The 27,530-nt window shown below is 40.8% G+C and overlaps 1 protein-coding gene across 3 annotated transcripts; it reads left to right on the forward strand.

Annotated features, from left to right (window-relative positions):
• On the forward strand, positions 1-27,340 carry cltcl1 (clathrin, heavy chain-like 1). Of its 3 annotated transcripts, none has more exons than XM_026186798.2 (32): positions 1-250; positions 7,609-7,816; positions 9,411-9,679; positions 11,099-11,260; positions 11,514-11,627; positions 11,717-11,890; positions 12,092-12,289; positions 12,617-12,817; positions 12,928-13,080; positions 13,207-13,329; positions 13,832-13,969; positions 14,062-14,226; positions 14,387-14,567; positions 14,665-14,828; positions 14,915-15,040; positions 15,150-15,292; positions 16,401-16,635; positions 16,719-16,841; positions 16,947-17,092; positions 17,174-17,357; positions 17,909-18,101; positions 18,189-18,346; positions 18,480-18,644; positions 19,346-19,621; positions 20,271-20,420; positions 20,513-20,644; positions 20,764-20,874; positions 21,383-21,553; positions 21,752-21,973; positions 22,629-22,655; positions 25,195-25,270; positions 25,671-27,340. In XM_026186798.2, exons 1-32 carry the CDS (start codon positions 209-211, stop codon positions 25,796-25,798), a joined length of 5,058 nt encoding a protein of 1,685 aa, XP_026042583.2. In that variant the 5' UTR covers positions 1-208; the 3' UTR covers positions 25,799-27,340. The 3 variants fall into 3 exon arrangements, with proteins under 3 accessions (XP_026042583.2, XP_080164960.1, XP_026042585.2); XM_080308834.1 differs by having other exon boundaries at positions 22,629-22,649; XM_026186800.2 differs by lacking the exon at positions 22,629-22,655.
• Positions 27,341-27,530: the final 190 nt, after the last annotated feature.

The raw sequence follows: 27,530 nt of genomic DNA on the forward strand, positions 1-27,530 counted from the left end.
AGGACTGGTGTAAGGGAGGCTACTGAATGGGAGCAGTCAGTGGATTCGTGTGATACCAACGCAAGCCACCCAGACTACCTACTACTGCCCATCAGTTTGACTTTTTGGGCATTTAGGGCACACAAAGAAGAACACCACCTTTATCCTCTTGTTGTCCCCTTCCCCTTTCCTTCCTCGCGGACTCTTCAGGCAGAGAAACCCTCCAGAAATGGCTCAGATACTGCCGATACGATTTCAGGAGCATCTGCAGGTAAGCAGACATACAGAAAGCCCTAAATTTAATCCCAGCTCCTTTCTTTTTGCGCCACTCCTCGCCCTTGTGGGTCCGCACACACACAGCACATGTCGCATTTAAATGGAATCTGAAAAAGGGCTGCGGGGTGGTGCTCAATATAGCTACAGGCCTAGTTCTCTCCTGCCGGGCAGATGATGACTTGTAAAAATTGAACAGTCAGATCGTACACAGCCCCAATGCGGACCGGTACGTGTGTGTGTGTGTGTGTGTGTGTGTGTGTGTGTGTGTGTGTGTGTGTGTGTGTGTGTGTGTGTGTGTGTATTGGGGGATACGCCGCAGTTTTTCCCGTTTAAGTTATAAACGACGCTGTCATTTTCACTGCGGTGTTTTGACACTTTGTGACAACTGAGCTCAGCTGTTCGCGCTACGTTGTATCTGAGAAATGAATGGCACTTGTTCTCAATCTTTGTTGCTGCCACGCTGTTGTCATGTCCTGCAGCCAAATACTCCCAGTTTCAGGAGCAAAAATCCCAACCAGTGTCTCTCAAAATGCCCAGCTTTTGCACACAGCTGGGCGTAACTGATAAAAATCACCGTAATGTGTTTCAAGTAACAACATGAAACTGTGCGCTTTATTTAGATCTTGATCGTTGGATGTAGGTGTACAGGGGGATGTAAAAAGCGGTTATGTTTGGATTCACTCGGCAGTTGAATAAGTTCTGGAAACTGGCTGCTCAATCAGTTGTAATGAAGCCCGTAAGACCAGAAACGCATCATTCGATTGATATCTTGCCATGACCAAAACGCAATATGACATCTAGTTCCATAATGCAGCGTCAATATCATATTGATTTAATGTGTCTCCAAACTCATGGTGATTATTTATTTTATTGTATTGGTTTTGTCTTAGGGAGCATCTGCACAGCTTCAAAGCAATTTGCATCAATATATCAGAGGAACTCAAGCCCCTCAGACTCTTGGTGGAGAAAACGCACGCGGGTGCACACACACAACACAAATGCCCTTTTACAATCTGTGACAAGAAAAGAAAACAAGCAGCCAGTGATTTAGTCGTCTGTGGGGGAACAATTTGCACTATGGCCCCCTTTTTTTCCACTGCTATGGATTTTTAATCGCTGTCCCGTAGCAGCCCCAGTGCTTGGTGTCTTGCAGACAGAAGAGAAACTTTGTGATGCACCCCTCCACCTCCCCTGGTCTGTAGTCTGTTGTTATGGTAACAGCAGGCAGTGAAATGGCCTTTCACTAGAAAAAAAATAAAAGCTCAGAGTCCCAACCCCCCTTCTCTCTCCCTCTGCTCCCTTCCTCTGGCCAGTAGCCCCACTTTCTCAGCCAAAGATCCTTTATCCACTAAAAAACTGCCAGCCAAAAGAGCCTGCAGCCTAGCAGGCTCCTCTCCTCACTGACAGGAGCGGTACACTGCTGCTCACTGATGGAGCACAGTGCAGTACCTGGCAATGTCTGGTTATTAGTCCAGATTGCTCACAACAGCACAGACCTTTCCCTTTATACATGTCTTAAGAAAATCAGGCCTTGAGACGGCGATAAGCAGCCTGCAGCTTTATGTTTCACCTCTACCGTGAAATCCCAGCTCTGCTACAGTCGTATCTTCCTGTGAGTCTAGGTGGCTCCAGCAGAGTGAAAAATGCTTGGAATTTGCAAACCCAGGACTTTGGGCCTCAAGTTGTTTAGCTTTTTTTTTCCTTTCCTTGGCCTGGTATTTACAGCTCAGTGTCTGCAGTCTGGGCCGAGGTTCACAAGTGTAACATGGATTTAGATTTGTGATGAGGTACCAGCTTGTTGAGCTAGCACTTGCATAATATACAGAGTACAGCAAATGCCATAATATCCTGACTATTAAAACTGTTGTTTAAATGGGCCTGATTATGCTTTTTCTCATCTTCTGTCATGCATATACTATTTAAATGCTGATAACATGGCACAAGTTTCAGAAGAGGTCTGTGAATGTGCAGCTCCACCCACCTACTGTTCAAACCTTCAACCAGATTAATGTTGAGATAAATGAGCATTAAAAAAATCGCTTTAATGTTCCTCTGTTTAGTGCAGACATATAAGGACTGGGGTTTCTGTAGTGTTAAAGCCAGCTATGGATTACCTGCCTAACCTCACACTGTCACTAAGCTGTGGGGTAAATTCTCTTTACTTTGCTTTATGATTCTAGAACCATACTGTGCATGAGCATGGCAGAATCTGTCCTTAAATCAATGCAGTAATTGGTGGATCAGAGTTGGGTTCTGTGGATTATGATGGAGACAAAGATGAGGGACTGAGAATGGTCTGGTGAATTATGAAGGCGAGAGTCATTTACAGCTTTTGTGGCTCTTGTGCTGGCTGTCGGTGCAGCAGCCTACGTACTGTAGCAGCTTGTGTAAGTGCAAAGATTTCCCGCAGCTCTGAAGTGCCTGAAAATTGTCCTGTCTAGCTGAGTCGGGAGAAGTGAACCTGCTGTATTTGTACTAATGAAATGACGCCACCACGTCAAACCACTGGATGTGTTTGATAGATAACTGAGGTAAGCAGGCCCCCGTTTAAGCCTGGCAAATTGCATCAGGATAGGAAGCAGGATGACAGAACAGTCTAAGCGAGTCTAACAGGACACATCTGTGACCGCAGCAGTGGCTGGCAGGGACAAGGCTGAGCGTCTGTGTTCAGTCACCGGAATTCGATCATGAATGCATTGAAAGAGCAGTCATCCAACACATACAACACTCACATTGTGTCTTTCTGTAATTTCAAATGGGTCATGAACTTTGAAATTTGGATTAACTACAAGTGCGGATTGTTCTACAATCCACACTAGAATCAGAGATAAATATCTGTGTGTTTATTCTGACTTGGAAGTTCGAATATTAATAGAATCCATTGCTACTTTAAGGTGTTCATGATCGCCATAGCTATATACTTTAGGTTTATTTATATAGGCACTATTCACACTAACACTTTACTCAAGGCACTTTATACTTCAAGGTAAAGATCCAACTAAATTGAGAGAAAATCCCAACAATCTGATGATCCCACATGAGCAAGCACTTTGCGACTGCAGGAAGGAAGACCTCCCTGATAACAGGAAGAAACCCTCTGGTAGACCATGGGTTAAGAAGGGTGCGACTGGTTTTGGGGGAGGGGACAAGAGGAGAGAAAGATGGAGAGACCAAGACAAAAAACAAACTCTGATTTCCTAAAATAAAGGCTACGCGCTTTGCGAGCAAGTTCCACTCCCCCCCCCCCCCCACCCACATTCTTCGATTTATTAAAAAAAAAGTGCTTGTGTAATCTCGTCATGAGCCCAAAACCATCAGCTGCTGATTCAACGTGTCAGTGCCTCAGCAAGATGTCCACCCATCCTATGACTCACCAAATACCGTCAATGCTGCTTCATCAGTTAAGATCTCCTGCCTTTTGTTACTGCGGTATTAACGTATTAATACGTTGTTTTTATTGTCTCATGTGTGCAGCGAAGATTGCTTAGAGGAGTCTGCAGTGTATCACTGGTTAGTATTTAAATGGATCACTGGAGACAGTAAGATGAAGCTGAAGTGGGTTTTTAGTCTGGCATATTCGACTAAGAATCAGCTGGGGGGGAGTGTTCTTACAGCGAGCCGGTCTCTCCACCCTGAATCGTACTGTAAAATGCCAGAGGCCTGTGTTACTGGAACTAGAATCAACATACCTTGCTACCTCTTGGCCATTGTTCTTCATTTCTCGCAGGAGGCACATACATCACTCTGACTTCTCTTATTTACAATGGTTTGCTCCCTCTCTTCGTTGCCAACAGGATATTGGTCAGAGTCTTGAGCTCCTCCTTTCACTCCCAACCTTATCTTTTCCTCCATTATCTTTATTGTAACTTCCCTTCCCTCTGCTTCCAGAGATAGTTTTGGCAGTCTTGAAGAGATGCAGCATATGGCTCCATTCCTCCCCCAGGGCTTTTCTGTGGCCTTTACAAGATGCCTTAAACAATGAAAATATTATTATTCTCATCCTTTATTATTTAATCATTGGGACAATAAACATTAAAAAATGCCAACTGCATAATTAATTAATTAATTCTCTGGCTTAAAGAACTTGTTCCACGGTTAAGCAGCACTTGAATATTGATCTTTAATGAAATATTTGTCTCTTTATTATAAACTGCAAACATGCTTCAGTTAAAGTTGATTCTGTAATGTTGTGAAAGGGGAATTATGTTAATTTGCAGCTCCATATTTTTATTCTTGGACTTTCCTTGGACATTGGCACAACCCCAAAGGTGATCCTTTGCATGAAACAAGCTGCTTTAACTCTGTTTCTCTACTTTTAAAGCAGCTTTCTTATGATTGGCTGTCCCAAACAGAATGTATCTGGCTGTGGTTTGCGTTGCATTAACTGTTTAAGAATTACAGCCATTTTCATACATGGTGCCCAGTTTTCAGAGGCTCAATTTGTGCCTGATTAAGTGAGGCCAGTTTCCTCATTATTAGATGACAAATTAGGCAGACAAATGTTGAACTTTCATGTAGTTGCTTTTCACTGGAACTCTTAATATGAAGTCCAAAGAGATGTTGCTAAAACCAAAATAAGCCTATCAGAAACTGTTACGGCCCCTGGCCTTGGATGAAGTGAGGCTGCCTGCTTTATGCAAATTCGAGTGTGGCAACACGATTTGCTGCACAAAATTTTACGATTGGACATTGTTGATTTGTCCTGAAGTTTTACAATCTGGTACATTCTTAAAAAGAATGAACGCACTGACCAGCTCAAGAATTTCACAGCATCTAACCAAGTCATGAGCACTCTCAAGCTGATGGAGGTACCATTGTTAAGATTTACAATCAAAACATGTCTTCATGAATGGAAATACAGGGTTTACAAAAAGGTGCAAAACACTGGTTACGCTTGTGAACATGAAAATGAAACCAAGATGAACTTGTACCAGAATAGTGGGAAGAGAAAAGTGTGGAGAATGAGGAGTCATACCTCAGTTTCTATCAAACACGAGGATGGAGGCATTGTTATGGCATGGGCATGTATGGTTAGCAGTGGAACTGGGTTACTAGATGATGTGACTGCTGATAGAAACAGCAGGAGGAATTGTGAATTGTATAGGGATATACTCTCTGCTCACATTCATTCAAATGCAGCAAAACAGATTGGATGATACTTCATGGTGCAGATGGATAATGACCTGAAGCATATTGCAAAAGCAACCCAAGAGTTCCTCAAGGCAAAGAAATATGAAATTCTTCTTCAGTGACCAAGTGAGTCACTCGATCTCAACCCAGCAGAGCAGATTTTCAGTTGTTAAATACAAAACTGAAGGTAGAAAGATCCTCAAAGAAGAAGCAACTGAAGGTGGCTGCTGGAAAGCCCTGGCAGAGCATTTTAAGGGAAGAAACTGAATTTCGTGGTCTGCATCAGTTCTGTCTTTTGATTGGTCACAGGACTGTAGGTCTCGAAAACAACAACAAAATCTAAAAAGAAGCCAAAAAACTGCAAAAAACTAACAACTGTGTTTGGTAATAACTACATGTCCCCCCCCCCCCCCCCAAAAAAGTGACTAACCACTGTACACATGAAAATACTGATAAGCGTAGCCTATGCTAAAGCTAGCACCTGGTATAAGTGAAAATCTAAAAATATTTTGGATATAATTAATTAAGGATAATTCAATTTTTCTTTGGAAGCAGCCCCTCTGATCACCCCAGGCTGAACACTGCTGCATCCTTCCTGTTTTGGAGATGACATGATTTAAATGGCTCAGCGGTCATGATTTGTTTTCCTGCTCTATCAGCCAACTGCGAGATAGTACAGTCCTTGTGATGAGCAGAAGGATTCCTTTCCGCTTGCCTCAGACTGCATAATGCAGTCAGTTCAGTCATCAGAGGGAGAGTGCATGTTTCTGTCTGTCCTCTCAGTTCAGTTAGTTTGACAATGTGTGCAGTAATTCCTCTATTCAACCAAACTGGACTTTTTCATGTTTGTTAGTTTTGAGGCAAATGTGTGATGTTGTGTTGACTTGTTCTCATTAGGTTTGCTTTATTAAAATTTTCTAATGTGTTCTTGGTTTTAGTGAATCTCTTGTTGTTGTTATTTTTTTTTTAGTTTTTTTTTTTTTTAGTGGTAATTAAACTTTATTTACAGCTAGCTGCTTAAAATGATGATTAAATACACTGTCAAGGTCCAGTCGAGCTTTAATAAAATTAAGTATTAGAGATGTAATGATAAGTACAATGACAGCATTACTATTTATATCATAGGAAATTCTGGAAATTATTGTCAGCTTGTGTAAAATAAAGCTCTGTTTAGTTAACATCCAGCTGCGTGCCCACGCTTGTCCCCTGGCTCCATGTACCACCGACCAGACCTCCTGTATGGGAAAACGACCTTTAAGAGTATCCCTGGAAAACTTGAGCAGACCTGCTGCTATTTTAATCAAGTCCATGTTATGATCCATCGCTCACTACTTTCTCTTCCCCTAAAAAGCAAATGGCAGCTGCTCCCACATATATTTTCTCACCACATTTGAAGTTGTTGCAACAAAAGCATAGTATTAAAGCAGGAATATTGTGCTTGTGGCTGAGTTTTGCTTTCACAGCCCCAATTCTGTAAAAGTCGGGATGCTGTGTAAAAATTAAAATAAAGAGAATGAAATGCAGTTCTGTTTTATAGCTTTATGTGTCACCTTATGCATATCTCTCACAAACTGGCTGCAGCTGTTCGCCTGTGAATGAGGATGGGCTCACTGACCAATAATTAATTTTTAAGTACTTTTATTACAAAATGTACTATACTGTGTATACTATGTATACTAAATATACATACAAAATGTGTCTGCCAGCTGAATGCAATTTTCTCTTATCTATGATACAGTCTATAATAATTAATGTACTACAGTGTATTTGCATTTATGTAGGCCTTTTCTAGTCGTACTGACCACTCAAAGTACTTTAAACTACAATTTCCAGTTAACTAACAGTGCTTACTAAAAAGTGTTGGGGGGTTTTCAGGGTACAGGTTCCTGCTCATCTAGATGAAATGGGTAGCAAACAAACACATATATACTACTAGCTACAGCTCTGTCATCTGGTATACTTCTGATATATCATTAGCTCCTACCCTTTTTGTTTTTGTGTATATGTGAAGACATGTCTGTGGTCATACTCTTTCTTTAAATGTGATTGCATCTGTGTTGTCATTTTTATAAACTGTTTAGCCATTTCTTGGAAATGTACTTGTATCTGTTTCCAGCTACTGACTAGCTTACTGACCGTTATATGATACTCCACCACTGTAAAATGGGGTAACATAATTAAGCTAAAGGTTCTCACTTTTATTTCCTCAAAACTGTTTTTTAGCTGCAGAACCTGGGCGTAAACCCAGCCAACATTGGGTTCAGCTATCTGACGATGGAGTCGGACAAGTTCATCTGCATTCGTGAGAAGGTGGGCGAGCAGAACCAGGTGGTGATTGTGGACATGTCGGATCCCACCAACCCAATCAGGAGACCGATTTCTGCCGACAGTGCCATCATGAACCCCGCCAGCAAAGTCATCGCCCTCAAAGGTATGATGATGACGACGCATATAGAAATGACACAACACATTTAGGCAGCAGTGGCCAATAGATGAGAAATACTGTATTGTTCTGAGGCAAAAGAAAAAGTCTGTTGGCTTTTATTACTGGTGGCCCTATATTAAGCGCAAAGTATTTTATTATTGTTTAAAGTCCCAGAATGAAGTCTGCATGGCCTCTGCACTGTTTATTTGCTTCTAGTTTTAACAGATTTAGCCGTTTACTAGAAATGCTGTGGGAAAGTCGCAGCAAAGATTAATGCCTGTCAATGTTGTAAATATGCCGAGTGCACTCACATCTATTACCCAGTGTAGTAAATTGGTTGTGAAAATTGATCGCCTGTCACTGAAACTAACCCTTAGAGCACAAACACAAGCGCTGATCAGGATGATTTGCTTATAATGCTTCTCTCTCTCCCTCCTCCCCCTTCCTCCCTCCCTCCTCCTTCTAAGCACAGTATTCCCTGTTTGCCCCTTTCCTTATGGTCTATCTTTGTCTTCTCATTCTTACCTGATTGACACTTTGCTTTTTCTCCTTTGCTTTCTGTCATTTCTCAGACGGTGAGTTGCTTTCTGTCTGTCTACCCGTCTGGCACGCTGTTGTGATGATACACTGGCCATGTCTCTCTCATAAAAGCTATCCCCTGTATCCCTTTTAACTATGCACATCTATTTCGACCACTGATCAATCAAAACACAGATGGCTACAAGAAAGGCACCTCAATATCACACGCACACCCACACTCCAGCCTAATCTTCTGGCAAATGCCCTACTTTTATGAGAATTGCACATGTGTTAGCATGACTTGTATGCTGGTAGATGTGTATGTGTGGTATGCATCATCAGATGTTATACAGTGAGAGGAGTCGGGGCACTCTTTGTGCACCTTTGCTCGCCTCTGTGAGCGTGTGCCAGCAGCCGTAATCAATGTTCAGATCTTTCCTTCCTGCACATAAGGGATGCCATTTATGTATCGTAAAGGCTCTGTGTTTGCAAGTTTGTACAGCAGCTCTAGTATTTACATGAGTCATGCATTACATCACCTGTTTGTTTTTCATTAAGTATTTTGGGTAAATGGAGGTTGTATCTGTGTTTAGTCAATTGTGACATTTTCAAAAGCTGCCGTCTGCTTTCTGTAGCTGCGGGTCAGGTCACTCAGTAAAGAGTGGTGCTTCCCTGGCTTCCGAACAATATCGAGCAGTTCAGATATAATTTTTATTTGCTCTTTATTTCTGACACAAGTTTTGAACACTCGTGTCAGAAATCTCCCTCGGTTCCCCATTACACTGGTGCTCACAGCACGGAACAGTAGTTACATTAAAGAAAATCATCAAGTCTTGGCTGAAACTAGGTCTTCGCCACTCGAAATAATCAAAAGAACAAGCTATTAAAACGTTTCCTCAATGAATAAATAGTTCCAATTAAAAGTAGCTCTATTTATTTTCTAACTATTTCGAGGCAGACATGTTCATCTGCCGGTCTGTGTGTTACTCAGAACAGCTATTTAATTTGTTGTTTGGAGTTATTTGACGACTTCTTTCTTGCCTGTTTCGTCTCACGTCTCTGTTTCTTTACCGACCCTCAGCTGCCAAGACGCTGCAGATCTTCAACATTGAGATGAAGAGTAAGATGAAGGCTCACACCATGTCAGAGGAGGTCATGTTCTGGAAGTGGATCTCTGTAAACACCGTGGCTTTGGTGACAGATACTGCCGTCTATCACTGGAGCATGGAGGGGGATTCCCAACCGACTAAAGTATTCGATCGGCACGCCAGTCTGGCCGGATGTCAGATCATTAACTACAGAACTGACGAACAACAGAAGTGGTTACTGCTGATAGGGATTTCTGCACAGGTATGAAAGCACAGATGATATAAACATTTTCTGTGAAAGGAATATTTATCTCTCCGATCCCTGTTTATAGCCTTATTGGACAAAAGATCACACAAAGAACACTTTATCTGAGGTCAACTTTTGTTCTCTTCACTGGGCTGGAAGGTTTTGGCTGTGAGCAGGTACACACTGGAAAGCAAAAGAATTGTTTTTACCACACTAAGTTTTGAAACCTTTAGCTATTGTGCGACAGTGAATTAGCTTTAAAAAAAAAAATCTGCATTCCTAACCAATGACTGGATCATCTACTTTCTACAGGAACCAATAAACTTGGAACTTCATCACTTCCCATATTTGTTTGCTCACTGAAGGGGAGGATAAAGAGATCAAGCGGTTATGCCATTGTATTATGCCAATAAGGGTGTATAATGTCATTAAAAAGAAAAAACAATTTAGTCCAGGAACACATAAAAGACAGATTCTGAGAACAGTGGCATGAAATTCTAACAATTAAGCTTCCCAGAAATTTCTGCTGTAACCAGCCTCGCAGCATTTTATCCTTCTCTTACACAAAGAGTCGGTCATGGTTTGCAGCTGGAAAAGGGTAGAGTGCCTATTCCAGGTCAGAGTTGCTGTCCCAAGTGAAGGAGTCTATGTATCTCTGAGTCTTATTCACAAGTGAGGGGAGCAGGAGACTGACAGATGGATTGGTGATGAGGATGCTATTCCGGTCTGTTGTGGTAAACAGAGCTGAATGTAAAAGTGAAGCATTTACCAGTTGATCATCCCTACCCTCAGCTATGGTCACAAGCTTTTGGTAATAACTGAAGAATACAAGAAATACGTTTTGTCTGAAGGATCAAGCTGAGGTGGTTCTGGTATCAGACTAGGATATTTTCTGTCCTCTGTTGGGCAAGGTGTTCTGGACATGTCATAGTGGGAGGAGATCAAAGAGTAGGACACGCTGCAAAGATGACATCTCTTTGCTCGCCTCAATGAGATGGAGGAGGCGGTTGGGGAGAGGGAGGTCTGGGCTTCTCTGCTTAGGTTGCTGCACCCTGTGACCTGCCCCTCAATAGGTGAAAGAAAAATGGATGGACAGATGTCTTTTTTTGCTGACTTGCTGAATCTCAATAAGAAAATCAATACACCACTCTTTTTCTGTTTTTCTAAAGGAGTCTGGATCTAGAGGACTATGTCAAAGTATGACAACATGCATACATATTTCAAAGTGAACTTGTTTTATATGTATATGTAAATCAAATAAGCAAACAGTTTGTTTTCCCACATCTAACCAAATGCACAGATAATACCTACCATTTGTTCATACACATACAAACACACTGCCTGAATTTTAAACCTGTATCTTTGATCCTTAATGACTTGAACATATCAATTTTTTTCCCCCACCCTTTTTTTTCCTTTTTCCTTGTCCTCCAGCAAAACCGTGTGGTCGGAGCAATGCAGCTGTACTCCGTTGACAGGAAAGTGTCCCAGCCCATCGAGGGCCACGCTGCTGCCTTCGGGGAGTTCAAAGTGGAGGGAAATGCCAAACCTTCCACTCTCTTCTGTTTTGCTGTGCGCTCACAGGCTGGGGGAAAGGTGAAGGTCATTCGAATGTACCCATGATGCTATCTGTGTTTTTAGCTGCTGAGCAAACTGCTTTGAAGTGCCTTGAAAGAGTAATGTTTATGTTAGAATCCTATGAAATAACTTTTATGCGTCATGCCTTTTGGTTAAAATTGAAGTTCCTATATGGTAGCATCAGGAAAGTTTATTTAATGTACAAATCCTCAACTGTGATGTTCTTTTTGGTCTCATTTGCTGTACTGTTGTCTTGGTTTACTTCTACCAGTTACACATCATCGAAGTTGGTCAGCCAGCTGCAGGAAACCAGCCATTTGCTAAGAAAGCTGTGGATGTGTTTTTCCCACCAGAGGCCCAGACAGACTTTCCTGTTGCTATGCAGGTAAAGAAAATGAGGCTGCTTCTACTGTACTCTGCTCACCACATTATGGGTCACTCCTGAATGTTTCTCTTTCTAATTATTCTCCTCAGATTGGTAGTAAGCATGGCGTAATATACTTGATCACAAAGTATGGTTACATTCACCTGTACGACCTGGAGTCTGGAGTGTGTATTTACATGAACCGAATCAGTGCTGAGACCATCTTTGTAACCGCTCCTCACGAAGCCACTTCGGGAATCATTGGTGTCAATAAGAAGGGACAGGTGAGAAGCAAACGGGCAGTGAGTGTGTGCAGAACAAATTCCCAAGTGAAATGTTTATTGACTGTAATGACTGTAATGTTTTGGCAAGCTATGCCTGGCAGACATTCTTAAGAAACTGGACTGTTAACTGGACACATTTCTTAAGTTTAGTTATTTTTACTGTGCAGTTCTTAATTATTATCTGTTCCTTTTTTATTATAGGTTTTGTCAGTATGTGTGGAAGAGGAGAATATTGTAAACTATGCCACCAACGTGCTGCAGAACCCTGATCTCGCCCTGAGGATAGCTGTCAGGTCAAACCTTGCTGGGGCAGAGGAGCTTTTTGCTAGGAAGTTCAACACTCTGTTTGCCCAGGGAAGTTACTCAGAGGCTGCGAAGGTTGCTGCATCAGCACCCAAGGTACGCCTGTCTCTGCTGCCATTTTGTCATTCTTGCCTATGCTAATATGAACCAGGTGTGGGTGAGAACTGCACAAGAAGTCTTGCATTTGCACAGAATCAAATTGTCAAATATTTTTCTGTTGGTGCTTAAAACTATGACAGTTACACACACTGTGATTCAGCACTGAAAAACGAAACCCAAAAAGAATCCCGTGTATGTTAATGTGAAAACACTGCAATAAACATGAAGTTCTCCTTCAAAACATTTCATGGAATCTGCTTTTGTTTTGTTTTTTACTCTACGACTAATAATTCCTTCATTCTTTGATGTCTTTCCTCGCCTCAGGGTATCCTGCGAACAGCAGAAACCATCCGCAAGTTTCAGAGCGTCCCGGCCCAGCCGGGTCAAGCCTCTCCACTGCTGCAGTACTTTGGTATTCTTCTGGACCAGGGCCAGCTCAACAAGTTTGAGTCTCTGGAGCTGTGCAGGCCTGTTTTGCAACAGGGCCGCAAGCAACTACTGGAGAAATGGCTGAAAGAGGACAAGGTATAACTGGAGGATTAAAGAAATGAGGCAGATTTGTAGATATACATTTATTTTATTTATTTTACAGTGACCAGTGTAAGTGAAGTAGCTTTCCTCCTCTTGTGTTGTAGCTGGAGTGCTCAGAGGAGCTGGGAGACCTGGTGAAGGCCTCTGACCCCACTCTCGCTCTTAGTGTGTACCTCAGAGCAAATGTCCCCAACAAGGTCATTCAGTGCTTTGCAGAGACTGGCCAATTCCAGAAGATAGTGTTGTATGCTAAAAAGGTAATCGGAAGGCTTATTGTGTTTCCATTTAAATTTTGAGCATTGCACAAATGGCAGGCATGCAGTATGTTTATAGTATTGCATTGATGCTTGAAAGTGCATTTTTATCCTTCTGCGTTCGCGTAGGTGGGATATACCCCAGACTGGGTGTTTCTGCTGCGGAATGTGATGCGTGTGAATCCAGACCAGGGTCTGCAGTTTGCTCAGATGCTGGTCCAGGATGAGGAACCGCTGGCCAACATCAACCAGGTAAACCCGCACAAACGTGAACGCCTCTCTCACTGGAGACATCCTGCTCGTGTGCTCCCTTTAAAATGCATGTGCCTGTTTAGCCTTATACATGCACGCTAACGCACAAAGTGCCCAGTGTGGGAGCCTACATATGTGTTATTCCAGATGTGGCAGCAATGCCAGGAATTCACTGAGTCAGTCACCCTCTCCTCCCTTTAAAGCCACATCATCACTCCGCTCTGTCCTAATCTCAAACAGGGAAGATGATGACTTTATGAAAAGTGATGGTGTTAAGGCGACCTTTGCTTTTCGGATGTGAGCGTTTCATGTTTAAGGACATCTGCAAAACAGAAACATCTGGCTGCCGGGCCTGTGGTGTTTAATAGTGTGCAACTCAAGCCTTTGCATGCTAACTCAAATCATTGTTCACAGATGGTCTGAAATAAAATTTAAAAAAAAAAGAGAACTTTGTCTAGCTATTTGTGTTTTGACTGCTCTTTTCTCTCATGCTCTTTGGTAGATTGTTGATGTGTTTATGGAGGGTAGTCTGATCCAGCAGTGCACCTCTTTCCTATTGGATGCTTTAAAGAACAACCGCCCAGCAGAAGGTCACTTGCAGACACGTCTGCTTGAGATGAACCTAATACACGCCCCCCAGGTGAATGTTAATGTTCAGACTCTCCTGCAACCTTTTCTTTACTAATGTTAAATACAATGTGTTTGCTCATGTGTGCGTATGCGCTGTTTTAGGTAGCAGATGCAATCCTTGGGAACCAGATGTTCACGCACTATGACCGTGCCCATGTTGCTCAGCTGTGTGAGAAGGCAGGACTACTACAGAGAGCTCTTGAACACTACACTGACCTGTACGATATCAAACGAGCCGTGGTTCACACACATCTGCTCAACCCTGAGGTATGCCTGTAGAAGGGCAATGATGCCTGTATACTGCTCTCTTGGGAGCGGCTTCATTTTACTCTTTAATGTGTGAAAATGCTTCCTGAAATGACTCCTTTTTCCTCCGTGCTCAACATGTTGCTTTACTTTCTCCCCGTTTTTTCTTTTTTCTTTTTAGTGGCTGGTGAACTTTTTTGGCTCCTTGTCAGTTGAAGACTCTTTAGAGTGTTTAAGGGCCATGCTGTCGGCTAATATCAGGCAGAACCTGCAGCTGTGTGTCCAGGTAGCATCTAAATATCACGAACAGCTGGGAACTCAAGCGTTAGTGGAGCTTTTTGAATCCTTCAAGAGCTATGAAGGTAGGTGGAGTGGTTTTTCCTCATTTTCTGCAGGTTTGAATTCACACTAGATTAACTTAACCACCGTGTTGTTTCTCCCCTCTCATATCTCTACAAGGCTTGTTTTACTTCCTTGGGTCGATTGTGAATTTCAGCCAAGAGCCCGATGTTCACTTTAAATACATCCAGGCTGCCTGTAAGACCGGCCAGATCAAAGAAGTGGAGAGAATCTGTAGAGAAAGCAACTGTTACGACCCAGACAGGGTTAAAAACTTTCTCAAGGTATAAAGATCCCCTAGCATATTTTTCTGATATTAGCATCTTCCAGAGTTAATTCATAATAAACCTCATGTTTCTTCTGCTTCTAGGAAGCAAAGCTAACGGACCAGCTTCCTCTTATCATTGTTTGTGATCGCTTTGACTTTGTCCACGACCTAGTTCTCTACCTTTACCGCAACAGTCTGCAGAAATACATTGAAATCTATGTACAGAAGGTAAGATCTACAGTTCGGGTGACTTTATACATAATCTGATTATTATCTAGTTATCGTTATCGAGCTGCATGATGCTTCTCTATTTTGAATCCTACCCACTTACTTTCAGGTCAACCCCAGTCGTTTACCAGTGGTGATTGGAGGTTTATTGGATGTGGATTGTTCTGAGGATGTTATTAAGAACCTGATCATGGTGGTCAGAGGGCAGTTTTCCACTGATGAGCTGGTGGACGAGGTAGAGAAAAGGAACAGGTAAGACTAAAGGGTAAAACGATTTCCTGTCATCTCTTATAGCAGCTTCTGAAATGACCTGGCCTTTAATGCGCAGGTATCTTCATATTCTGTATAGAGTTTCATATTTATATCCTGTTCATATCCTTTACATAGCTTGTACTCACTACAGCCTGTACATACTTATAGTTATAGAATATTCACAACATACTTCATACCGTGTACATTATAACATACCATAATAGACCCATTTCTGTAATATACTCACATATCTATATTATTGCTAATATATATTGTAATATATCTATATCACTAAAGCACTTCTGGATGGATGCAAACTGCATTTTGTTGCCCTGTACCTGTGCATGTGCAATGACAATAAAGTTGAATTCTATTCTATTCTATTCTATTCTATCATGCTGGTACATAAAAGCTGTTAAATCTAACTTCTGTAGGAATGAGTTTAAATGATAGATCAGAGTGCAAGCCATGTTTGCGGTTCTGCTGAACCACTTAGTTATGTGTGTTTTCCCCTCAAGTCATTGAAGGAAAAGAACAAATACTAACTTGAAAATTGTTTCTTTTCCAATAAACCTTGAGGCGATCAATAGTAAAGAATCATGATCTCCTTAGCTGATGCCTATAAATCCTTAAGCATTCACAAACAGGAGTGGAATACATGAATGTAAATATACAGACATTTATCTTTGTGTTTGCTCAGTGCATTCTTGTTAGTTTAATGCATACATGAAGTTGAAATTAATGTTTTAATTTTAACACCAAAGGTGATTTCTAGAGTGGATTCTCTGAGGTTGTCATTGTGTTTCATCGATACCTCAGCATCAACCAGCAGAATAACTTTGTCTCATATAATGAAGCTATTTAGTCTGTATCAACAAAGGTGGAAGTGAGAAACCCTAAAACATGACTCAATCGGCCTGCTGAGTGGACAATGCTGCCATCTAGTCCTCTGGCTGTGCATTACATCACAGGAAAAAGCTACATTGTAGCATCATCTTAGAAATGTAATGTGTGCTTTTACCAGTCCTTGCCATGAAATGAATTTTAAAAGCTTCTCCTAGGTATTATGTAATGAAGCTTTATATTAACGTACAGTTTCTGCTATCAGGTTGAAACTTCTGTTGCCATGGCTGGAGTCTCGTATCCATGAAGGATGTGAAGAGCCAGCTACCCATAACGCCCTGGCCAAGATCTACATTGACAGCAACAACACACCCGAGCGCTTCCTGAAGGAGAACCCGTTCTATGACAGCGCCGTGGTTGGACGCTACTGTGAGAAGAGAGACCCCCACCTGGCCTGTGTGGCTTATGAGAGAGGGCAGTGTGATCTAGACCTCATCAAAGTATGTAGATCACATTGTATGGCTTTAGTGTCATAGTTTAAATAATTATGATGAATGCATTTTAAACTATTTGTTCATGTCAGGTGTGCAATGAGAATTCATTATTTAAGAGTGAGGCTCGATATCTGGTACGGCGGAAAGATCCAGAGCTTTGGGCGACTGTGTTAGAAGAAAACAATCCTTTTAGAAGACAGCTCATCGACCAGGTATGGGATCCTCCACCTCTTCTTTTAAAGTAAAGCACGCAAACATGAATTGTGTATATATATATTTTTTCTTTCAACATTTATTTTCGATTTTCCTCCTCTCAGGTGGTGCAGACAGCTCTGTCAGAAACCCAAGACCCAGAGGAGGTGTCGGTCACAGTGAAAGCCTTCATGACTGCAGACCTGCCCAATGAGCTGATTGAACTTCTGGAGAAAATCGTACTTGATAATTCAGTCTTCAGTGAACACAGGTACTTCAGGCTCACAGCTTATTCATGGTGATCATTTACGTGCAACCATTTTTCTAACATTTTTTTTTTTTTTTTTTGCAGAAACCTACAGAACTTGCTTATTTTGACGGCCATCAAGGCAGATCGCACTCGTGTGATGGAGTACATTAACAGGCTAGACAACTACGATGCTCCGGATATTGCAAACATCGCTATCAGCAACGAGCTCTTTGAAGAGGCGTTTGCTATTTTCAAGAAGTTTGATGTGAACACCTCAGCCATACAGGTAAAAACAAACCTAATCCTGCTAAAACTGCACTGATGCTGGAGGTCGAAGTTACAGTAAGCTAAAGTTACTAATCACAGAACCTTTTCTCTGTAAAAATGTACATTAATATGTGCATTTATTTTACTCAATTAAGTACAAATTTCCATTTCTTTTTGTAAAAGAATTTGTTGCGACATTTGATGTTTATATTTCATGTGTCAGGGTATACCTCATCTCTCGACCTGTAAGAACTGGCATAATCTCCCGGGCCCTCCTACCAAAGTTAGAAAAACATTTAAGAAAATCAATGGATTAATGAATGAATTGATATTTACCTTTCCTAAATCCGGGCCATTAAAAGTACTTGTGGGTAAGCCCTTTAACTAAACTAACAAAGTCATTTGCCAATGATAGCAGGTTTCATCAGTTTCTCTTAATCACTGTGAATTTAGCACAATAGTGAAAACGAACGAGCCTTAAAAATGCTAGTCCTATTGTTTTATCTCATGTTGGCTCATAGAATATAGCCATCTCTTGTTTATTTATTTTTTTATTTTGTATCCCTCTAGGTACTGATAGAGCACATAGGGAACTTAGACCGTGCCTATGAGTTTGCGGAGCGCTGTAATGAGCCTGCAGTGTGGAGTCAGTTAGCAAGAGCCCAGCTGCACAGAGACCTGGTCAAGGAAGCCATTGATTCATACATAAAAGCCGTTGACCCGTCAGCGTACATGGAGGTGGTCAACGCAGCCAGCAAGAACAGTACGTTTTTGATTTACAGGTAAAACATGCTAATGGTGTTTATCAATCTTGGGTCTGAGCTGATCTGTAGTGTGTTGCTGTTTCTAGATAACTGGGAGGATTTGGTGAAGTTTCTACAGATGGCTCGGAAGAAAGCCAGAGAGTCTTACGTGGAAACGGAGCTGATCTTTGCTTTAGCTAAAACTAACCGTCTGGCTGAGCTGGAAGAATTTGTCAGCGGGCCCAACAATGCTCACATACAGCAGGTAAAAAAAACAACAACAAAAGTTCCAGCTGTAGTGTTAAAGAGATGTGTAGCTGTTGCAGAATGTGCTTTTTGCTCTTTGCCAGAAAATGATTGCTATCTATATATTCATCATCTGATCTCTACCTCTCCAGGTGGGCGATAGATGTTATGAGGAGGGTATGTACGAAGCAGCCAAACTTTTGTATAACAATGTGTCCAACTTTGCTCGACTTGCATCCACATTAGTCCACCTGGGAGAGTACCAGGCAGCTGTGGACAGCGCCAGGAAAGCCAACAGCACACGGACATGGAAGGAGGTAACAGGCGCAAAAACATTTTCTAGTATAATTACAGGTCTCCGCTTTGTCTGATTAATTTAAAAGGCATGGGGAAACAATGCCGTAATTCTATACTGAGCATAACTGAATCAATATAGTGGCGAATTACAAGAGTAGTCATTTCAAGGCGCTTTATTTTTGTGACATTACAGACAGAAGCCCCAATGATCACACGGTTCCTTACAAGCAAAAGAGATGGATGGTAAACAAAAACAGGACAAAACAAAATGTCAGTGACATGCAATAGTGGATATAAATATAAATAGTGCTTATAAATGCATGGGGAAAAAAACAGAAAGGAAAGTGAGGGAGAGAAACGCACTGTGGCTACCCAGCAGTCTGAGCCTGTCATAAACAAGATTTATAAAACTACTTAAGGGGCTGATTTAACAGCTTTTTTAAATTTTTATTTTATTATTAGTTTTGTTTTATTTCTGTGGATATAAGATTGAAATTGAGTGATTTTCTTGCTGCAGTTTTTATGTTATTGTTACAGCTTTTAATTCAGGTCACCTCAGTGTTTCTAATGTAGTCACTTCATGTAAAAAATGACAGATTCTTGATGATTAGAGGATTACACGAAAAGGTAGCAAAACACAGGATATGATGATATGAATGATAGAAGTGGTCCTCTGTTTATCGTTGGCTATCTCCAGTTTCATGCATTAATTTCTTTTCAGGTATGTTTTGCATGCGTGGACGGCGAGGAGTTTCGTCTGGCACAAATCTGCGGCCTTCACATTGTGATCCATGCTGACGAGCTGGAGGACCTTATCAGCTACTACCAGGACCGCGGGTACTTTGAGGAACTCATTGCTCTGCTCGAGGCTGCTTTGGGTCTGGAGCGGGCCCATATGGGTATGTTCACCGAGCTCGCCATCCTGTACTCAAAGTTCAAACCTCAGAAGATGAGGGAGCACCTGGAGCTCTTCTGGTCCAGAGTCAACATCCCAAAGGTAGTGTTTCTGTTACTATGTGTGCGCGTTTGCCCGTTTCAAAACTGTTCTTTCTTTTGTCGGATCAAAGAGGTTGCTTGTGTGCCATGAAATCTTTTGATTCATTACTCTGTGAACATTCTGCTTCTCATCAGCGCCATGAAAAAGGAGGCAGACAGAAAATTAATTGACTTGTTTTTCTGTCTTTTACAGCTAGTTCTTTACTGACACATTTCTGGTGACTTGCAGCAATTAAACTTTCATTTACCAGCTTTATGCAACTGTTTGTCATCTTGCACTCAAATAACCTTTTAAAAACTTTAAATATCTTTTTTTAAAAATGGTTAAAAGCATGAAATACTATTTTAATATTTTGCTAATTTCAAAAGATGTGTATTAATACATCTATATACCGGTAAATGGTTAAAAAATAATTATGCTTTGATATGAATTTTTATTTTTTTTGGCTGTGTGTGTGTGTGTGTGTGTGTGTGTGTGTGTGTGTGTGTGTTTCCCCCCTCCCTCTCAAAAAGAGTAGGTTACATAAAAAATAAATCATCTATTTGACGTCAGCCTTTCAAAGCTTCAAGACATTTTACTTCAAATATATCAAATCTATTAGACCAGCCAAACAAATCTCTGACAGTAATGAATGTTTTCTGTCTACCAGGTTCTTCGTGCTGCAGAGCAGTCTCATTTATGGGCAGAGTTGGTTTTCCTTTACGATAAATACGAGGAGTATGACAACGCTGTCATCACTATGATGACTCATCTGACTGACGCATGGAAAGAAGGGCTTTTTAAAGATATTATTGCAAAGGTAAACATGGCTATTTTCAAATGTTTATTATTTTCACAAACTGCTTACATGATCAATTGATCACTTCTTGTGTTTTTTCTTTTATCCTTTAGGTTGCCAACGTAGAGCTCTACTATAAGTCTCTATCCTTCTATCTGGATTACAAACCCCTCCTACTGAATGATCTGCTGACCATTTTGTCTCCTCGGTTGGACCACAGCCGGGCTGTCATCTTTTTTAGCAAGGTAACAACCAGCATGGCCAGCTTCACTTTTTAAAACATATATTAAATAAAATGTGTTTTTCTAAATAAACTAGACCCATTGCTGATATGGTGTGACATGGGTTGCTTTTTCTCTCTTAGATGAACCAGCTGAAGTTGGTCAAGCCTTACTTGAGGTCTGTGCAGAATCACAATAATAAGTCTGTCAATGAAGCTCTTAACAACCTGCTTACAGAGGAGGAAGACTACCAGGTTTGCCAGCCTGCTCTGTGACTTATATTGATCACAACACGTGATGTAAAACACAAAGAGCTCAAATATGTGACCTATTTGTTGCCATTTTTTGTCGCTTTTGTATTATTTACTGTGTTGTAAGCATTATTTACAATTTTTTTTAGACATTCAAACAAGTATGGCAATCAAATGCTACAAAGCTAAAAAAAAAAAGAGTAATATCTGTGTAAAGAAAGTCATAAGGATATAACCTATGGCCTGGCTGTAAATCGCAGGTGATTTTCTAGCCCCTCTCGTAGCCACTGATAGCAGCGGTTCCAATTTTAGACGTAGCAATTTTGTTTTGCTGTGATGACGCCTGCTTTTTCACACCAGCACCAGTCTCTTTATGTTGAAATCCACAGAGCCAGTTATGGATTGAGGATAGACATCATACTGGTGTAAATGGGTACAGGAAGCAGTGCCCAGGACGCTGTTACCTCTGGATCTCAAATGCAATGCATTTCTATCTGTGTATCATCCACAGGGATTGAGAGCCTCCATTGATGCTTATGACAACTTTGACACCATCGGGTTGGCTCAGAGGTTAGAAAAGCATGAACTGATTGAGTTCAGGCGTATTGCTGCTTATTTGTATAAGGGCAACAACCGCTGGAGACAGAGCGTGGAGCTTTGCAAGAAGGACAAGCTATACAAGGTAATGAAAAAAATAATAGAAAAGCTCTTAAAAATACAGACGACTTTTAAAAGGTTCCATTTCCTCAATGTACCTATAGATGGCAGTGTTTGTTTACTTCACAGGAATGATTCTTTTGGCTAATTTCTCACACTTGAAGATAAAGGATTTTATCTTTCACTCAGCCATGTGAATGAGATACATTTTTGTCTCTTCTAGGATGCCATGCTGTATGCAGCGGAGTCTAAGGATGCTGAGCTGGCAGAGACTTTACTCCAGTGGTTCCTAGAGGAGGGCAGGAAGGAGTGCTTTGCTGCCTGCCTGTTTGCCTCCTATGATCTCCTGCACCCTGACGTGGTGCTGGAGCTGGCCTGGAGGCACAACATAATGGACTTTGCCATGCCGTACTTTATCCAGGTCATGAGAGAGTACCTCACGAAGGTTGGTGCTGACAATCAACACCAGGAGTTTATTTGATGTCAGCTTTACCACTAAAATAGATTTCACTATTGTGTAATTTTAAGAAGAATATGTGGTGTTGGTGATGTAATATGTCTGTGATTTCTGAGAAACAGGTCAAACATATATGGTGAGACAAGAAGGCAGAGACTAAGGCCTTCTTAAGTAATAATATTTAAAGGGACAGTTCAGCCCATTTTTTTTTTCCCTCTGGCCTGCAGTGCTGTTTGTCCATCTATATTAGCCGGTGTAGTTTGCTCAGCAGAAGGTAATTTCCTATATGAAAGTGCTCACAACAAGATTTGTGCAATTATTTTGTGCAACTAGGTCAATACTTCTGGGAAAAGGCGTTAATGTCGAGTTTGTCGTATGAAATTTTTTTTGGCACTTTAAGAACCACAAGACACTAAAAGTGTCATTTAGTTCTGTTACATTCAAGCCTTCAAGCGACGATGTCACCACAGCTTGTATTTCCAAAACCATGCAAATACCATCAAAACGATCTAGATGGATTTAAAAAAAAAAAAAAATCACTACAAGCCAGAGTGAAACATGTAAATCTTCATAATGACCTTTAAGTATATTTGCCAGTGCTACCTGCAGATATGTGAGGTCATGTCTTTGGGTTCTTTTCCAGGTTGATGAGTTTGCAGCGAAGGTGACGGTCTCTGGCCCTTTTTATTTAAAAAAATTCTCTTCTGTGTTCTGTCTGTCTGTTTTTCCTGTAACTTATCTCTTAGGTTTCTGATGTAGGAACCTAGCATGGACTGTAGATTGAATTTGGCCTAACTAGGTCTGGTCCTGGAGAACTGTAGTAGTGTGCAGGCTTTTGTTCCACTTGTGCCAGTACATGTTCAGATTAAGCAGGTTTCCCTCCAGTGAGCCCTAATCTTAGTTATTTATTTCTCTTGGTTTTTAGCCATTTGACACAAGTTCATGAGAAATAAAAATAAATAGACACATAACTACTTTTCAGTGAAAACATTAATAAAACATCTGGCTAAATGTGGCAGTAGTATATGAGTTAGACCAGGTGAAATGAACATTTTTAACCTCCTCTTATTCCAAATTGTATTTTAGAGCCTAAATAATAATGACTTAGTGACATTGATGCAAATCTGATGCAACAGAGATGAAACATAACAATTTTTAATGGATAATGTTTACTGGTTAAAGTTAAGAGTGACTATTATAATTGAGTATATAGTCTGCATCTTAATTTTGGGTAAATATGCAGCAGTAAAGGGACGTTTGGTAGATTATAAAGTGTTTTCTAGCTGTCAAGTGCAAGAAGGTAAATGTAGTCTAAAACAAAAACTCTGGAGCCAAGGCCTGTACACTATTTATTTATTTATTTATTTATTTATTTTTCTTCTTCAGCACCAGGATTAGCCTGTCCTGGCCTAACGGATACCTCTAACTTTTCTCTCTCTTGGGGCTGCATCTTGTGTCAAGTGGCATTTTTAAAGCCTTGAAACGCTGTGATCTTTCCATCTGACAGAGGCTTTTTGAAAGCCCAGAAAAGAAGACAATCACAGAGAAAAAGCTGCTTTGGCTTTAGACTTGCTCGATGCACCCCCATGTTTCTAACTAAAGGTCACTTTGTTTTAGTTTTTATTGTTGAAATTAGTGCAGGGCTGCAAACAATAACCTCAAAGGTTATGTAGTGCCCTTTCCTCAGTTTGTGGAAGTCTTTTCAGTTAGTTTTAATTTTTCAGTTTAGGTTTGTTGTAGGTAAACCTTTGGTACTGGTCAAACAGGTTGGGGTGGAATCTAACAGCCAGTTTGAGCAGCTAATCAGGTAGAGAAATCCCAACCCCGCCTCACATGAAGTAGTTCAGTACATACATGTTAAACAGGCAGCTTACCCCAGTGATACCATTGTATATGCAAATATCATGTTCTTTTCTCTACACCTTTGTCCCAACTTTTTAAGAAATGTTTATTTCTTTAATTCTGACTCAACATGACTCTGCGCTGACCGAGCTTCAATTATAAACCTTCAGTATTCAGCCTTCTCCACAGTTAAAGCACAGTGCCTGATTACTCCTTTGCACTTAGGGATTAGGATTAGTGCTACAAACAATTCACAATTACTGTACGCCTGGCAAGGATGAGCTTGACCTGCGAGCCCTTAGCTTGATTTTTAGGCCAGCAGTGATAAACACTCAGTCAGGAGGGTCTGCTTGCAGCTGTGATCAGGTGCACGTTGAAGTTGTGACTGCCACTTAATCTTGTAGCACTTTTTTAATGGCACAAAATTGGAATTTAGAAACGTACTGTTTAGCTTTTGCTCTCCTTGTATTCAAATATTTCTTTAACCTTAAACCTTACCTTAATTCTTCTTTTTAAAGGGTCAATTTTACACAAATCACTAAAATAAAATATCCAAATTAAATAAAATCAACCTGCTGGTGTCGAGTTGTGATGCAATTTTGGATTTGTTGCTGCTCTGTTGGATTGATGTTAATCTGCTTTTCTTCCTGGTGCATAAAGCACTTAGCTTTTAGAAAATTAGCACCTTTCCAAATTTGTCATTGTTCATTGTTATCTGGAATTCATAAGATGCAGACCATGTAAAGACTTTTTTTTTTTTTTTTAAGGCAAATTATTTACTGGTGAATATAAAAAATAAACAACAGCTTTGAGTCACAGATGGTATTTGAATGAAAGATGGTATATTAAAGCTCAGAGCAGAACCTGTTGGATTGGGGTGATAGCAGGAGTGTCACAAGTCATTTGATGCTACTAGATGTGATAAAAGGTTAAATGGTTTTATTTAATGTGATTTGGGTAAACTGACCCTTAAATTTTCATTTAACATTTTTACTGCAAGCTTTATTAGAAATTCTCACCAAACCTGCATGGCATCTTCTCACCTTTAGCTGCACTGTGGAGTGGTGATTGTAGTTTTGTCTTTCACAGATGAAGATCATATATCTTCTGTAACTGCTTGTGTTTGTCAGTGTTTATTAATTTGATGTGGGATAAGCCTTAGTGTATTTTTAAAGCTCAGGTATTAGAGTGTATGTTGTAATTTGCAAAGTTTTTGCCAAAAATCTATGAAATATGAAAAACAGATTGAGCCAACTTGAGCTTATATACTTTCTGCACGATACCTAGAATCCATAAACTCAGACTTTCTTTCAACAGTAAGCGTGTGAGTGATGTCTAATCCGTCCTCTCTTCTTTGTTGCTCTCAGGTGGACAAACTGGAGGAGGCCGAAAGCCAAAGAAAAACTGAAGAGGAAGTGACAGAACCTCAGCCGATGGTGTTCGGTAGGTTTACAGGCAGAACAGCTCACTGAAGGATGAACATTGTTGTTCCTGGATAAAGTAAATGATTTCCCCAAATGAAGCTTGGGCTATACTTTACAATGATATAATCTAGCTGATTAGTTTACCCATAATAAGTGGACACGCTTGCATTTTCTGTTATTATCTGAAACCAGCAGCAGCTGTTGCTGTGTAATTAGCTTTACACCGCCAAAAGAATTACAGGCTCATTGAGCAGCACATAAAGAAAACCTAAGTGGAAAAAAAAAAAGCCCCATAATTTTGTTTGATATAGAACAAACAAATTTAGCAGTTCAACAAAACAGTCCAGTCATGTGTACTTTCTTATAAAGACGGGGGAAAATTTTATTTTGTCTGTGTTTGTTTTTGTTTATGTGATCAGGTCAGCAGCTGATGTTGACTGCCTCTCCTTCTCCAGTGGCTACCCAGCCAGCGTATCCTGGCTACGGTTACCCTCCCGCTGCTGCCGCAGGCTACCCCGCTCAGCCCGCTTACGGCTTCAGCATGTAGATCCGCCAACTCGTCCTTCTCCTCCACCCCTCTTCCCTACACACATCCACCCACCCTGAACCACACTGCTGCTCTGGGTTTCAACTGGCTGACTGGTGGCGTACAGCCTCCTGAAATTTCGCTGGGCCTTCATTTCCCAGTGAGGCTCCACGTGAATTCACAGAAACTGCAATAGAAACTTTGTCTCTAGTTTTTCCACACCCACTTTAGAAGGGTGGCATCAAGTCTGTCGGACCCCCCCCCCCCCCCTGTTGTATTTTCCACTCAGACATTATAACTGCATCACTGATCTACACGGCATGAAGTCACCTCTCAGCTCCTTAGAGGTATTAGCATACTGAAGATAACATTAGTTGCGCCAAACCACTCTGTCATGTTGCTGTTCCATGTAGACTTTATTAACCATAGAGCAGCTTTTTTTTCTGTTTTTTTTTTTTCTTTCTTTTTAATTTTAGCACTGAAGAAGAGACTTTACTGCAGAGTTCAGGGGTACCTTACTCCTAAAGCACTGTCACAGCCTTACACATTCTGATGAGGCGGCAAAACGGGCTCATTTGTTCATGTTTAATTTTGCAACTGTCTCATGTTCTGATTAGAAAGACAGTTACTGTGCAATAGTTTTATTTGTCCTTTCACAACAGGTACAAATTGTTTGCTGTATTATGGACTAAGAACACTTGTTTTATGAGGTTACAGTCTCTGTGTGCGTATGTATGTGTGGGAGTATGCGTGTAGCCTCTAAAGCCTTTGGGGGTTTCGTCACCAAAATCAAGACACACTCAATGATATCTCCACTCCTTTGCAGCTGCAAACCTTTTGCTGGGTCAGAGCGGTTGATCTCATCAGTCGACTTTTTGGAGTTTCGGTAACGGTTGTGGCAAAAAGGCTGAAAGAAAGCAGGTGAAAACGGAAAGGCGAATTGTAGACTGTGCATGTGCTGCCAAACTATAATGCTGCAACCAGGAGCACAATTTTCATGTTACACTCAAGTATATGAAGTATTACTAATGTTGAGTAAAAAAAAACAGTTATGTATGATGAAACTTTCTGATCCAACTAATGAAAAAAAACAAACAAAAGTGTGGCGAAGCTCCAACACACTCGAGATGAAAACAGGGGAATGTTAGCTCACGTCCTGGTGCCGGCTGGTTCAAGTGTCATTATTGTACTGAAAACAGTGTATAATTTAAATATATTGAAATACCTAACTAATCAAAGTATTATGGAATATGTATTGTCTATAGTGTGTTGTTGTAGTCTTAAAAAGCATAATGATTTTTGTAAGAAAATGACAAAATGCAAAAACAGCAGATGAATAAATGCCAAAATCTTGAGGTAAGGCTGCTCAAGGTAACAAAAGATGAGTTATTGACTTTATTTCATGTCAACGTCCCCATGTGATAAGCAGAGCTCTGGCCCGTCGTGGTCCCGGCACTGGATTTGTCAAAGATAAAATGCAAATAATCTGAGCTGCACACCAGTTGCTTATTTTATCTGCACAATTCTTGCATACAGAAAGAGGAATAAAGTTTACACACTGTGTGTTCGTGCATTGTTATTTTACATCAGGAGACACTGGGTGTGAAACATTTCAGTTGAATCAAACAAAAATTAAGAGTTAGACTACGAAAAAAGTGGACGGATAGAATTAAAATGCATGAGTGGAAATGTGTTTACTTCTCATCAACACAGCACGCTCGCAGAGGCACTGGTGCGCGTGCTTGTTCACTGT

Source organism: Astatotilapia calliptera, chromosome 12, assembly GCF_964374335.1.
Source record: "Astatotilapia calliptera chromosome 12, fAstCal68.1, whole genome shotgun sequence".
In the NCBI taxonomy this organism is placed as follows: domain Eukaryota; kingdom Metazoa; phylum Chordata; class Actinopteri; order Cichliformes; family Cichlidae; genus Astatotilapia; species Astatotilapia calliptera.